Source organism: Dipodomys merriami, unplaced genomic scaffold (genome assembly GCF_024711535.1).
Source record: "Dipodomys merriami isolate MVZ:Mamm:240054 unplaced genomic scaffold, mDipMer1.0.p SCAF_13, whole genome shotgun sequence".
Classification (NCBI taxonomy): Eukaryota; Metazoa; Chordata; class Mammalia; order Rodentia; family Heteromyidae; genus Dipodomys; species Dipodomys merriami.
In genome coordinates this window covers 33,071,032-33,086,468 of record NW_027202604.1, presented here as the reverse complement: position 1 = coordinate 33,086,468, position 15,437 = coordinate 33,071,032, and the positions used below count along the sequence as shown (strand labels likewise).

Genomic DNA, 15,437 nt, shown 5'->3' with positions numbered 1-15,437 from the left:
ATTAAGGTCAGTAAGGCTGGCAAATCTACCCTAGTTTATGTTCAAGCTTCTAAAACACCTCATTTGAGTACTGAATAGAATTCTTTGGCCATGTGCTTTGAAAGAAGTTATTAGGGAAATAAATAAGTTCCTGTACTATTGGCTATTTCTTGTAAGAAAAGGACATTCAAAGCTTTTGCTTCAACTTGCCCCTCCAAAGTGCTCTCCTCGTTTTAATATATGATGTCATTCCTTCAAACAATTATTATCGTTGTTGTTGTTGTTATTATTATTATTATTATTCTGCTGGTCCTGGGGCTTAAAATCAGGGCGTGGGCACTGTCCTTGAGCTTCTTTTACTCAAGGCTAGTGTTTTACCACTTGAGCTCATGGCTTATTAAAAATGTAGTTTATTGGAGATAAGAGTCTTAGGGACTTTCCTGGCCAGGCTGCCCTGGAATCATGATCCTCAGATCTCAGCCTCCTGAGTAGTTAGGATGACAGGTGTGAGCCACGGGTACTCAGCCAATCCATACTTATGTAATTATTAAGCTGCAACATTTATATCCTATAACTCAGGGAGATAGTTTTCAGGCATGCTTTGATCTGGTGGAACTCAGTTTTTCCCATTTACTGAAATTACTAAAAATCCCATCTACTAAAATATGTTTTTTCCTGGATTTCAAATCAATATCCTAACAGGGCTTTCAAGATAGGCTCACTAATGACCATAGGAGAGAGAATTCATATTTATAACGTATTTGGATGAATGTTGATGATTTGATGGGAAAAGAAACAGGTGAGCATAAAGTCTTTGGTAGGGGTGGGAGGTGGGAGTGATTTCTCATGCTCCACTCTGAGAAGAACTACATACAAACAATGTAGTGTGCAATTTGGAAATGTTCACAGTACTGCAATAAATCGCCACCAAACAGAAATAATCACAAAGGATTAACACTAGCCCTGAGTCAAACTCCAAATGAAGTTGAAACATTGACCTACTTTCTTTCTCCCCTTCCTTCCTTCCTTCCTTCCTTCCTTTCTTCCTTCCTTCCTTCCTTCCTTCCTTCCTTCCTTTCTTTCTTTCTTTCTTTCTTTCTTTCTTTCTTTCTTTCTTTCTTTCTTTCTTTCTTTCTTTCTTCCTTTCTTTCTTTCTCTCTTTCTTTCTCTCTTTCTTTCTTTCTTTGTTCCTTTCTTCCTTTCTTCCTTTTTTTCTCTTCTTCAAATAAACTAAGAGTAGGAATAATTATCTATTTCCTATGTCAGGTTCTCAGCTCGATGGGAAGAGGGAAAACAGAAAAGCAGGCTTCTTTGGAAGTGTGTTCACACTTCCATCCATCTTGCAAACACATCAGACTAATTTCTTCCTCTCTGCTCTGTCAACATCCTTGCTCCCTCACCCACACCCTGCCCGCCCAGCATCTTCCAGAAAATGCTAATTATTTAACAAATCAAGACTTTCACACAATCCTATACAATTTCTACCACAGGGGGAAAAAAAAGAAAGTCACTTGCCAGTAAATCTCCCAGTGAATGATTTTAATACCATGAAGTTCTTCAGAATTACAAACAATGGCCTGGAATCGCAAACTTACCATAAAAAGTCAGCTGTCCCTTGGCTACATTTTTGCCTCGGGAGTTCTCAGCCACACACTCGTACAAGCCAGCATCTTCCTGCTGGAAATTGGGAATTTCCAGGATCCCATTTGACTTGTGTCTTCTGGCTTTCCTTGCAATTGGCTTTCCATCAGCTCTCCGCCAGATAATAGTTGGTACTGGGCTGGTAGCAAGAATGAAAAAGGAGTGAATTGAATTAAGAGAGATCCCTACCTTCTATTTGAGTCTACACAAAGAACACCTTTCGTCTGGATTCTAAACATGTAAACTCATTAGAGCTTTTTTCAAACTTCCTTCCTGGTACATCATTATTATGTTAGCTGTGTCTATATCTCCAATAGGAGCGTTTTGGTCCTGGATTGTAAACAGGGTAATCCATCTCTTATGCAGAATTATCACTGGAATTTTTAAAAAAGGTTTTGCAGTACTGGGTTCAAAATCAAAGCCTTGTATTGGCTAGACATGTACTCTAGCATATGGAACATGCTGTCAGACCTTTTTGTGTTGGTTACTTTGACAGAGTCTTGCATTTTTCCTGGGCCAGCCTGGACTGCAAACCTATTTGTACTGCCCTGTGTAGATGTTACACAGGAAAGGGCTATTATGCCCGGCAGGTTCATTTCTCTGTATAGCTAGGATGGCCGACAGCTTGGATATTGTCCCTAGTGATTGGTTCAGACGGAATCTCATAAAACTTTTGCCCAGGCTGGCTTTGAACCACAAAGCTCCAAATCTCTGCACCTCAAGTATCTAGGATTATAGACTTGAGCCTTTGTGCCTACCAAAAATGGAATTTTATGTGCTTATATATTTTCAACTACATGTTTCATAAGTTATCAATATCATCCTACAAGTGGTTCATGCCTGCTCGTGATGGATAGAATGGAGATGACTACAAATTCCTAAACATTTCTCCACTGAGGTGAGATTCCCTCCCCTCCCCCTCCAACATGGCGGCTCTCTGACTACTTTGGCTAATAAACGTAAATGGAAGCAGTGTGTCAACTTCCAGACGTAGACATGAGGAAATTGACAGCCCTCACTCCTTTTCTCTTGGAGTGCTCTCTATGGGGCATCTACAGGTTGGTTTGAATACCAGCCACCGGGGTCCCATAGTAGCGTCTCCTAAACGATAATTTCAGTAAAATTCCCACCAGAAATATGAGTGAAACTCCTGAGCTCTCAACATCAGCCCACCTGACAGTGACGTCGAAAGTGATGCTACATAAAGCAAAATAATGCCCCCCCCGCCCCGTGTCTGAATTCTCGACCCACATAATGTGAAATGTATTTAGACACTAGCTATCTGTCCCTTCTGCAGTTTTAATGAGATAACAGACAGCAGTAACATTATATTCTTAAAACTTTCTGTCCAACAAAGTGACTGCCTTTGAGAAAACCTAAAATGAACAGAAATGACAACAAAAAATCTGGGAGATACAGCCTAATTGGTTGACAGGTGAGCAATTCAAAGAAGGCACTGCATCTGGGACAATGTAGTTGTTGAGACTTATAGCTGGAGAGCCTTAGCAATTTATAGCAATCCACTTGGAAGGTGGTTTGGGGAATCTTTACATAACATAGTGGGATAAAGAAGCAATCTGTGAGGTCTTTATAGGCTCTCAAGGCATCTTTCATTGCCCTGCTGTTCATGTTTAGAAGACATGTTCAACTTCAAGAAGGGCAAGCTGGAGCAGCCTGGAAGTCAGTGGTTTAGAGAGCGAACCACAGCTTTTAAGATTGTGGCTTCCTAGTTGGGGGTGGAGGATGGGAGGGGGAAGCAGAGGGGGGGGGAAATACAATTATTTCCTTATTTATATTTCACAAAAACACTCAACAGAGAAGTAATTAGACTCAAGACTTGCTAATCTTCTGTGGGAAACCTGAGATGGTATTTAAAAGATTAGAGCTATCATCTGTACCGTATTTGTTTTTAAAGACCACAGATTTATTAGACAGACACTTGCTCCAAATGCAGAAAGGGCTCTATCAGAGTGTATTATGGGTCTCTTTACACTAACGAGAAACTCTTCTAACACATGCCTTTAATGCATGCTTTCTGGTCTTAAGTGGGTGATGATGGTGGGTTTCAACAGGTGAAGTGCAAATCCAAACATCTCTGTGGAGCCTGGAGGAGCCCAATTAGAGTCCTTTGTGTGGAGGCTGCTGCTGCTCACGCAGTATGAATAGACTTTAATTCAGGGATTTTACTTTCTCCACAGAAGATCTGTCAAGGTGTCAGCTTGCAGGTTTTTTTTTTTTTTTTTTTTTTTTTTTTTTTTTTTTTACAAGATATATGCCTAGAATATCCATATCCAGTATCCAGTTACCAGTGACCTGCTTCTTCTTTTTCTCCAGTTGATTTCACACACACACTCACACACACACACACACACACACACACACACACACACACACACACACACACACACACACTTGCAAATATAAAACATAATCACATCATTAACCTGTTTTGTTCCCAGCAATAAATCATAGATTTTTTTTAAAAAATGTTTTCCATATTGGTTTAATGACATGTGTGTACAGCATTCAGTCCTGAAGCTAGATCATACATTTTTTTGGTGGTAGTGGGACTTGAACTCTGGGCCTCACACTTGGTAGGCAGGTCTCTACCCCTTGTGCTTCTAGACTTTCTAGACTTTCATATTTCTATTACATTTTGATCTCATTTTTTGCTTTAGCTGGCCTGGACTGTAATCCTTGTCTTTATGCTTCATGCATATCTGGGATGACAAATGTGCATTATTGTACCCAGACTTTTAAATGGTTGATACGGGATCTTGTGAACTGTTTGCCTCAAGCTGTGATCCTCCAAACCTCAGCCTCTCATACCTCAGTGTGAGCCATTGTGCCCAGCTTGTCACAAGTTATTTACTATGGCGAGTTAAAAAAAGAAGCAACCAAAAACCTCCACTGCATTGTTTTGTACCAATATAAAGATGACTAATGTAGCTGACTTGAAAACATATGAAAAAAATATCATCTTTTTACTAGCAATAAAAATGAAATGTATAAAAATGGAACACATTCTACATTTGGTGCAAAACACAAAATTACTTCATAAATCAACATCTTTTAAAAGCACTCAGCAAGAGTTAATGCTGCGGCCTCAGTCAACATTTAGGCACAGGGAAAGGAGGGAGTTAGCAATTGGTGTCAGATAGACGGTATTGTGAGTACAGATTGATATGGTTTATTTAAACTCCATAGAAGAGCCTGGCATCCGATGGCTCATGCCAACAATCCTAGCTACTCAGGAGGCTGAGATGTGAGGAACACGGTTCAAAGCCAGCCTGGGCAGGAAAATCCTTAAGACTCTTTGATAGTTAATCTTCAATTAACTATAAAAATGCTGGAAAGTGCTCAAAGGTGTAGAGCACTAACCTTGAGCCCACCCAAAAAGCCCAGGGACAGTGCCCAGGTCTTGAGTTCAAGCCCCAAGACTTGCAAAAAGAATACTACTACTACTACTACTATTATTAACAACAACAACAACAATGACAACAATAATCACAATAACAAATTTTAAAAATCTTTCAAAGATCTAAAAAGTCTCACTCTGGATGATATTATTTTTGCCAAAGCCTTTCTATTGGTTCCTGGCACATAGAAATCCACACTGATTTGCATTTCATTTCTTTATAGCTTCTGGCAGATACTCTATGGAAATTTTAATTGGTTCCCAAGTAGCTCTTTTAAGGACAATCCAGACTAAATAATAAAAGTGTAACTAATTTTCAGACCACTCTGTAAAACAGAGACCCTCTTAGAGAACAGCAGATCTTAACTATTTGTAGTCAGTCAGAAGGAACTCCAAAGAAGGGAAGAAGAAAACTGATAATTTAAAAAGAAATTCTAGAAAAAAATAATACGATGTAGCTTCTGTGAGCTAGGGCCAGAACACAAGTCCCTATTTCCCCCATAGTCAGTTTGCCTGTACCTTAAATGAAGGCCATTGTTTCCCTGTCACTCTGGTTTAGACGGCATGCACATGACAGGTCAGAGCAATAGAACAAAATACTTTCTTCAGAATTGCCCATTCTCTTTCCATTTGTGGCCACGTCGATGGCAGTTGCCCAATCTTGGCACCATCATCTGTCTCTTCTCCATGCTCAGAGGGCAGAAGCAAAGAAGCATGTGCAGAATTGCAAAGAGAAAGGCCCTGCTTGATTTCTGTCACCTCAGCACCCAGGGCTATGAACAGCACGAGGAAAATTCTCCACCTGCCTCAACCGAAGGGAGACAGGAGGACAAGAAACCAGAACTTACTTTCCTAGAGCAAAGCATTCCAGCTTGACTGTGGCTCCTTTGGCTGTAGGGACCGTTTCTGGAAACTGTACCTCTATTTTGGGTTCATATTCACCCATCACCCCTGTGAAGAAACAAAAGATGCAAGTCTCAGAGATTTCCTTCAAGATGTGCGTGCTTTCTGTTCCTGTAGGATCCTTCTACGCATCATTACGAGCATCATTAATTCCCTCAGAGAAAGCTAGCCATCTCTCCAACAGCCAGGAAATTGTGGCTTTTCTCCCAGTTCCTGCATGGGGAAAAAATCCGTATCACAGTGGTATGCCATCTGCCTAGGATTAAATTCGCCAGGCTTCTCAAAAATATGTTTTTAAGGTAGCCATGGGAGACAAACAAAATTTAGAGTGACAAATCCCTAGTCAGCACAAAAATCATCCTTTTGCAAACATACGGCACACAATTAAAATATGCAAAGCACTTAAAAAATATACACGCCTTGTGAGGTCAGTCCAAGGTCACCAATTTCATGTTCACTTCCAAGGTCAATCTGAACCAGTCTCTACCAATTTCCGGTATCATAGTTTGATTATGATCCAAGTAAGAACCTGACAAACTCAGTCTGGGCATTAAAACTAAATACTACTTCATAGCAATCCATTCTCCATCTTGTCTATAGAAGTTCTAATTGTCTTTAATACATTTATTCTTATTCAGTTTCTGGCTATGTAACATTATTTCTGATTCATCCAGACCAAATGTGAAGTTTGGAATTATTTACTTTGCTGCATCATGACAGGTTCTCTGTTTCATCTCTCGTTTGTTTTCCACAGGTAGAGGAGAAAGACATTAAAGGGTCCAGAAGAAAAGGTTAAAAACAAGGAGTGATGGACACAGGTGCAGTAATAGATAGAAATGAGTTCTCTCATTTTGCCAGCTTTATCTGCTGTTTCTGAGATGGACAGGCACCGAGAGCATCTACTCCAGCTGTGAAACAAACATCAACCCTATGTGTTAGATTCTTTGCAGTGTAGGTAGGTTTGCTATGAGATTTATTGTTGATGTGCAAAAGTCAACATAGTTTTTTTTTTATCTTTTTTTTGTAGTTGTTATTTTTTTCCTTCCCTAGAATGGACAGGAAGTATTAGATTTAGAAGGGACTTTAGGTAATTTTTATTTTTACTTTTTGGTCTGAGACCAGGTCTTGAACTTGGTACCTGATGCTTCTGCTCATTGGTTAGTGTTCTACCAACTGAGCCACACCTCCAACTCCTTAGATCACTCTCTTCAGTATTTTTAATTTTGGAATTCATGGAAGCATACTTTTCTAAGCTAGCAACCTCTTCTGATTTGCTTATGCCTCAAGAGGAAAAAAAAACAATCAAAATTTGAATCTATCCCTACATTTTATGAGAAGCGATCATCTCAAAGAAGCCATTTGCTTTTAGTTCCACAGTGAATTGGCTGGTGTTCATGATTAAAGCAAAGGCCTGGACTCTTTATTTTAATTTCTTCCCACGGCCTCTCACCGTTGCATTGAATTACATGGTGAAACGAAACGAAACTAAAGTGCACAAAATCCGGGCTTGACAAGTTCACCGTTCCTCTTGCTTTGGGCCAACATCTGCAGTGAGTGACTCGGGCTGTTCCTAGGTTTGTCTTTGCCTCCCTGAGAGCGTTTGCACAAAGCTGGGCTGTTAATAGTGTGGGAGCTTCTAACAACATCCTTCACACACAGCTGCTGAACTTGCTAACAAACAGGCTGGGCGCTTGAATCATCACTCCATAAATATCAGGAGCATGACTGAGTGCAGTGAACGAGTTCACACCTCGTTGTTCCTGTATGTGGCTGCATAGTCTGCACAGCAGTGTTAATTAAAAAAAAAAAAGAATTGCCTTGAGAGAAAGAGGTCTTTGCCTTCCCAGGAAATCAAGAGAGTGTGCCTGGCAGTATATCAGGCGCTGGAGGGAGAGGAGATGAGGTTAAAAATACAAGGCACAGCAAGGTCTGAATAGCTATCAGGTTCGGTCCCAGCCTGCTCCTGTAAACATGACTTGGCAATCGTGTGTCTTCAATCCAACTTTGAAGATATACCGGTGAACAAATACAATTGCCTACAACCTTCTTTTATGTAATATTAAGTTATTTTTAATTGTGAAAATACATTACAGAGGGGTTACAATTACATGAGCAGGGTAATGAGTACATTTCTTATCAAGCATTGTTGCCTCCTCCTTTGTTTCCCCTTCCCATCTCTTCCCATCTCCCATCCTCCTACCCCCCACTCCCAGCCAAAGTTGTAAAGTTCATTTTTCGACATAACGACTTGTACATCTCATTGTTGCAATGGGTCCACCTGTATCCCTATTTAAACCATTTGTTTTTTCCCTTCCCCTCCCCAAATTATACCAACATCAAATACAGTGAAAACAGGGGTTATACTGTGGGGGAGGGACATACAAAGCAATAAAATAATCATTGGAAAGCAGTATAGAGTTTCTCCAAAGACTCCACATAGAGTTCCCCTATGACCCAGCAATCCCACTTTTGGGCATTTACCCAAATGATCACAAACAAGACCATACTAAAGCTACCAGCACAACTATGTTTATTTCAGCATTATGTACCATAGCTAAGATATGGAACCAACCCAGATGCCCCTCAGTAGATGAATGGATCAAGAAAATGTGGTATATATACCCAATGGAATTCTATGCCTCCATCAGAAAGAATGACATTGCCCCATTTGTTAGGAAATGGAAAGACTTGGAAAAAATTGTATTAAAGGAAGTTAGCCAGGCCCAAAGGAACACAACTCCCATGGTTTCCCTTATTTGCAATAACTAGTATATGTCTGAGACAAGCAGAAAAGGTCAGATAAGTTGATGTTAGGGAAATGAACCCCAAGATAAGGACTCAAGTGGTTTTTCTTTCTTGCTATTTTTTTTCTAACATATTTATAAGCCTCCAACCTTCTTTAGAGCTACTAAATATTCCTGACAAGACACAGTTAGCATAAGATTCTTGAATGGCTATCTTGTCATCCTGAAATCCCAGCTGAAAAGGTCCAGTCTGGAAGTACACTCTCCTAGGGTCTTCTCTGCTCCTCTATCTGCCCCATTCTCTAGCTCACCCCAGACTTTAAATGACCACAACACATTGAAACCTCTTCTGCTTTATTTCTTAAAGAAGTTTTCTTGAGTTACCAATGTTAAGGGCACAACAAAATAATTCACAGCAAGCTTCTGGCATTGTACAACCATCATCACAACCCAGTTTTAGAACATTTTATCACCCCAAGAAGATCTTTTATGCACGTTCATAGCTGCTTCCTGTTTCTGGTCCCAGCACTGGGTAATGTCACATCTGATAGTTGTCCTTATTTGTCTATTTTGTACATTTCACATATATGAAATGGGCTTTTGTGTCTGGATTCCTTTCCTTGGCATGTTTTCAACACCCATCCACAGTTTAGCATATATAATTTGATCTTTTTTTTTCTTGAAGAATAGCACTCTGCTATATGGAGATATCACATTTTACTTATCTGTTTGTGGGTTGTATCAGTTTCCTAGGAGTGCTATAACAGAATTATTACAGACTGGCTAAAAGGAGAAGAGACTTACTCTCTTACAGTTCTAGAGTCTAAAAGCCACATGGAGTTGCGGACGGAGTCATGCTCTAAGTCTCTGGGTACAATCTTTCTTTGCTTCTTCCCTGGTTCTCGTGGTTGCTGTCATTCAGCCCTCTTTGCCTTTGCTGTCAAGGTCTCTTCCAAATGACGCCCAACCGTATTAAATTAAGGGCTTTCCTATTCTAAGATGACCTCATCTCTATGAACCACATCTACAGTGACCTTGCTGCTAAAGAAGGCCACATCCTGAAGTCCTGGGGTTTAGGATATCAGCATACCTTCCTTGACAGCACAATCCAATGGAGGATCCTGGTTGATGGAGATTTGCTTGCTTCTGCTTCTAGCTACAAATCCATATGCAAGTCTATGTGGAGGTATGCTTTACTGTATGTTCCTTCTGCCTTTCATATCCAGGACTCTGGTCTCTGGCTTTGTGTCTGAGCTCAAACAATCTCAGGGCAATATTGTCTAATCACTCCATCTAAGACGGGTCTTCCGTATTACTCCCCATTATTTTTCACGTTACTGATCACGATTTACAATTCTCTCATTTGCCTGCGCGTTTCGCATTTGTCTTCTATCTAGATGATAAAACACGTAACTCTGAGTGATGTGCCTGTCTTTTTTATACTTCTTATCTTCTATTGCAGTCTCCCGGCTGTCTATATGTTCAGTGAATAACTACTGGCATAAAACATTTTACAAACTTGAGCGCCCCTCTCAACTATCATTGCTGTTTTCCATCATGTTTATGGCTATTTACATACATGGCCTCTCTTCTGTTATACATTTTTACCCTCTTGTGGAATAGAAACCTTTCCAATGGTTTCCTGGATCCTTCACAAATTCAAGCTGTGTGCCCAGAATATGAAAAAAGACGATATGAACAAGATATGAACAAGATGAACAGACATGTGGTGTGGGTGGGGGAAGACAGAAGAGTAGAGGTCTTTAGCTATGGCAAATGTGCCCCTCATTAGAAGGTATACTATGAACATGACAGACCTGATCTTTGTCTTCATATATTGATATATATTTGGTCCGTGGCACAGAAATATAGCATATGTGGGGAATGATCAGTTGTTTACTGACTAGCTGAGAGAGCTGATTTCATGAGATAGGGTTGGTTAAAAATTCCTAGAAATTCTGAAGCTGCCCTGGGCTCTTCATTTCAGCCATCCGGAGCATTTCCATTTCTGATCAAATAAGTAGAGATAGAGCCCGAGAATCTGCATTCCTAAAAAGCTTCAGGTGATGATACCAATGCTGCTGATCTGAAGAACATCTTCAGGATCTCTTCCCTAACTAGAAGCAAAAAGTCAGATGCTCCAATGGACTCAAATGAATGCTGGTATAATAACTAGGAGGGCACGAGATTCCTACCAGGGAAAAAGCCCATCAGAAACCTGGACTGTGTACCCGACCTGTATCAACGATTATCACACTTCCCAAACCTGGGCAATTATCAAGGTTTTCATTGATGGTTGTCAGAACCTAAAATTTAGCAAAATAACCAGCAATTTACAGAATAGGAAAGAGAAATCAGCCACATACCACGCTGATTTAAGCACAATTTGCAAAGCCCTGTGTTGGCAGAAGGAGGGCACTTTGCAGAATTGTGCGCCCCAAGATTTCACCAATGATGACCTTAGCTGAGCCTGTGCTTACTAAAATAAATCTCAGAAGGAACAGTTACCAACTTCCATAGAGTGATTTGTCCTACTGAAAAACACAACTTGCAAAAGTTATTTGAAAGGAAGTTCCCATGTTGCCTTTCTTGACTTGCTTTTCATTCATCAAAAACTATCTGCAAAGAAGCTAGTTTGTTACATGAATTCCCTTGTTTGCATTTACCATTCTGCCATTCTAAATCAATCCTGTTTTCTTTCAGGGTAAAGGGGATGGACGAAGTCTGGTGAACTGTTCCCTTCTATCTTTTCCCACCACCCAGAGGGTCAGTTCACCCTGAGTTTGAAGCAACAACTGTCCACAAAGAATTTCCTTATTTGTTCACCCTGGTCCCACCATTTCTGTGTTCCCCTTACCCTCCCAAAGACAAAGAAATGAACAAACAAGACAAAAGGAAAAGAAAACAAAAACAGCAACAAAAGAAAAAAATGCCTCTTGTTTCCATTTCCTGGAGTTCACGAGGATGCGAGGAAAAAACTGGGAGAGAGCAACAGAAGAGGTGACATTGTTCAAAATGAATGTATTCTTTTTGTTTGTTTGTTTTTTTGTTGGTCATGGGGCTTGAACTCTGGGCCTGGGTGCTGTCCCTCAGCTCTTCAGCTCAAGGCGAGCACTCTACCGCTTGAGCCACAGCGCCACTTCCGGTTTTCTAGTGGCTTATTGGAGAAAAGAGTCTCATGGACTTTCCTGCCCGGGATGGCTTTGAACCGCCATTCTCAGATCTCAGCCTCCTGAGTAGGTAAGATTACAGGCGTGAGCTACCAGCTCCCAGCTAAAATGAATGTGTTCTTTATCTGACGTATGAAACTGTAACTCCTCCGAACATCACCTTTACAATAAAAATAGATAAATCAAAAAGTAAAGAATCCCCTTCTTGCCAGGTGCTTGTGCCTCACACCTGTAATCCTAGCTACTGTGGAGGCTGAGATTTGAAGATCATGGTTATCTCCAGTTAACCACCCAAAAGCTGGACATGGATTTGTAGCTCAGGTGATAAAGCACCTGCCTTGAATCAAAAAGCTGAGGAACAGCATCCAGGTTCTGAGTTCAAGACTCAATTTGTACACCACACACACACACACACACACACACACACACACACACACACACACACACACACACACACACATTTCTCTCTGTTGCTAGAGAGGAAAAGAGGAAAAGAAAGGCTATTTATCATGACTACTTATCAGATAGGCTATTTATCAGAAACTCCTAAGAGATGAAAATGAATCCCACAATTTGGCTTAAAAGAATCCTGCATCTTCTTCATTCTTTATTAATAATGAAAACACAGAGGTAACTTTTTCCAAAAGGCTGTCTTATACAATGGCAGAAGAACCATGTATGCTTTCTTGTCTGGGTCAGTGTTGATTGCCTAAATTACTGAGCTAATTTACTAATTGTTCTCAGTGTGCAGACCTGATTAAAAGGCCATTCTCTGAGCCAATTTTGCCTTCCTTTGGGGGAATACTCACATGTGCATTCTACTAGAAAGTACATGGGGCTGGGCATGGTGGTGCATGTTTGTGATCCTAGCTGTACCAGAGGCTGTGAGTAGAGGAATCATGGGCAGGTAAAATCACACAATCCTATCTAATAAATAACTAAAGCCCAATAGCTCCTGTGGAAGAGCATCTGCCTAACAAGCACGAGGTCTGGAGTTCAAAACTCCGGTACTAACATAAAACAGTGCTTGTATGAATGGCTTTCTCTACCTCTGTACATAAGCATGTTAGGTTAAGTCTCTATAGCCACAAAGAAAAAGAATTCTGATAGATAGTCTAGATAGATAGTCCCGGTAGGTTTTATCTATCACGTTAGCAGGAGTCAGCAAAGATTATCTGCGAAAAAGACAGATAGTGCGGACTTTATTTAGGTTTTGTGGACTATGTAATCTTTGCCACTACCTCAACTCTCCCATTTAGCTGGAGAGTAGTCACAGACAAAACACCCACAAATGGGTGGGGTTATGTGTCAATAAAACTTTATTTAAATCAAACAGATGATAGGCTTATGAGCCCTAACTGGCTGACTGATATTAATGGAAATAAGAAGATAGTGAACGTTGGAAGACTCAGTATCATCAACAAAGTACTGAAACTAACAAGAGATTCCAGCAAGCCTATCACACACTGAATCACTTAACAAGGATAGCAGTCTTTACATCCATCAGTAAAAATTAACCAGAGTGTGATTACAAATAATCTATGTTGCCATATAGCTCTTCCTCCTCACATTGCAGTTAGATTTCTCAACTAGACTATCATCTGAAGGAATAGAAAGGCTCAATAAATATTGTTTGACTAACTACCTGACCAATGTCCACTTTGTTCTAGATTAGGCATCTCCAGTGTCTCCTGTCATTCCAAATCCCTCTGTCTGTAAATCTACTGCTTAAAAAACACTCCGGTCATTCTTACAAACGAGGCAATGTTAGGCCTTTCACTAACTTGGAGCACTCTAAGAGTGTAGGTTCCCAGGGGCTGAGCTTGGGTCTTTGACTTTGTAATGTATTACATGATGTGCATTGAACAGATGCTTCCTATCTGACTAGCCAAAAGACCATCCAAGACCTCTGGCCCCAATGGACCTGGAATGGAATTGGCTGTTAGAGGTCTGAAGCTCACTTCCAAGTTCCTAAGCTTGTCAAACCGTCAAAATATCCAGAGCCATTAAGACTCTATTAAATCAGATTAGCCGTGGCAGTTTAGCAAACTATCACACATCCTTTAAGTCATTTTGATGTTTTCCTCCTCAGACATGTTTTACGCCCCTATATCCTTGACTCTGATCTAGTTAGGGAATTAAAAACAAGACAATTTTGGCTGTGACAAAGCTACACAACAGTTGAAATTAGAAGCGCAAGTTAAATAAAAGCAATGCCTTTCAGTGTAAACTCTAGATCTTAGAAATATGAGGTTAGGCTGAAGATGTTTCTCAAGTAGTAGAGTATTTGTATTTAGCAGGCACAACCCTTCAGTTCAGAACTCTAGCATCACACACACAAAATAAGATAAAATAACGTTTACGTGGAGGTCATACATTTCCTCATTGTATGTCTAAATGCTAGAAGGTTGTACAATCTGAAAGACATGTCCCTAGTGTCTAGGTTTTGTATCTGACCCCATGGCTAATTAGTCTACAAATACAGCAATATGTTCATTCAGACAAGTTATGTTTGTAAAGGGTTACACGGTGATTTGATGAAGTCTGAGTCAAATTGATGAATATTTATTGGCCGTAGTTGGCCATATCACACAGCAGTGAACATTCTCCCAAATATTCTAGTTTTCTCTTTCCCATTTCTAGTTATGGTCTTAATCCTGGAACCATGAGCAGATGCATTGTTTTGTGACTACAAGCTTGAGTGGTCTCACAGGTGAAGGCTCACACGTGGTCTCTGTGAGCCTCAAAAAGTGAAGGCACCTGGCTGTCTGCCACTTCTATTTATGTTGGTGTTTGGAAGAAAACTGGACAAATAGGACAGCATTTGTCTTGTCCAGTGAATAAGTAGTATTGGAAGTTGTATGTCCTGTGTGAATGTTGAGATTGGAGAAAAGTAAGCCAGAGAGTTGCAATTGGACTCCCACTAGATAAGAACAAGGAATCTTGGATATGACTGTATTGTAAACCAGGCTTTCTTTGCTTGTTTGAGAAGGAAACTAAGGGCATGACTCTCCTGTGAGTGGTAGATCTGGGAATACACCCTAGATTTCAACACTTTCCTCCTCTTATCTTTCAGGCCTGCATATACTCAGCACATCTATTTCTGTCCCCTTTCTAAAGTACATTGAATTTTCATGATACTAAGTTCATTAGCTGGTCTTTCCTCTGCTAGGGGAAAGCTTGATTTAAGGTGAGAATATTACATGTTTTGATGCAATGTTTGGTCAATACTTCCATGTGTTAAAGTGAAATTAAGTTGGGGAAAACAGGTGTGGACTTAGGAAAATATGTTCAGATCTTTCAGTTATATTTAAGAATATAAATATGAACTTAACATATTTTGTTTAAAATTTGTTTTAAAACATTTGGGATAGTATACATTTTACCTAAAAGGTAAAATAACTGGTTTATATGTATTACATATTATATATATATATATATATATATATGAATCAACTTATATATGCTTAGCAATACAAATAAACACATAGAGATCTAAAAAGCCAATATAAAGTAGAGCTCTGTAAAAATTAGATTCCTACAAATAAAATGAATGTATGTAAAAAAATAAATACATGGATG

The 15,437-nt window shown here is 39.9% G+C and overlaps 1 protein-coding gene across 5 annotated transcripts in view; it reads right to left on the bottom strand.

The window, feature by feature from the left end:
• The window catches only part of Cntn4 (contactin 4), a 793,681-nt gene that overhangs the window by 149,581 nt on the left and 628,663 nt on the right, over positions 1 to 15,437 (bottom strand). For all 5 annotated transcript variants that reach the window (XM_070018985.1, XM_070018989.1, XM_070018986.1 and 2 more), the window contains 2 exons: positions 5,887 to 5,989; positions 1,575 to 1,759 (listed from right to left, as the gene is read on the bottom strand). In XM_070018985.1, the coding sequence (XP_069875086.1) occupies positions 1,575 to 1,759; positions 5,887 to 5,989 (288 nt within the window). The remainder of the gene's footprint in view (positions 1 to 1,574; positions 1,760 to 5,886; positions 5,990 to 15,437) is intronic.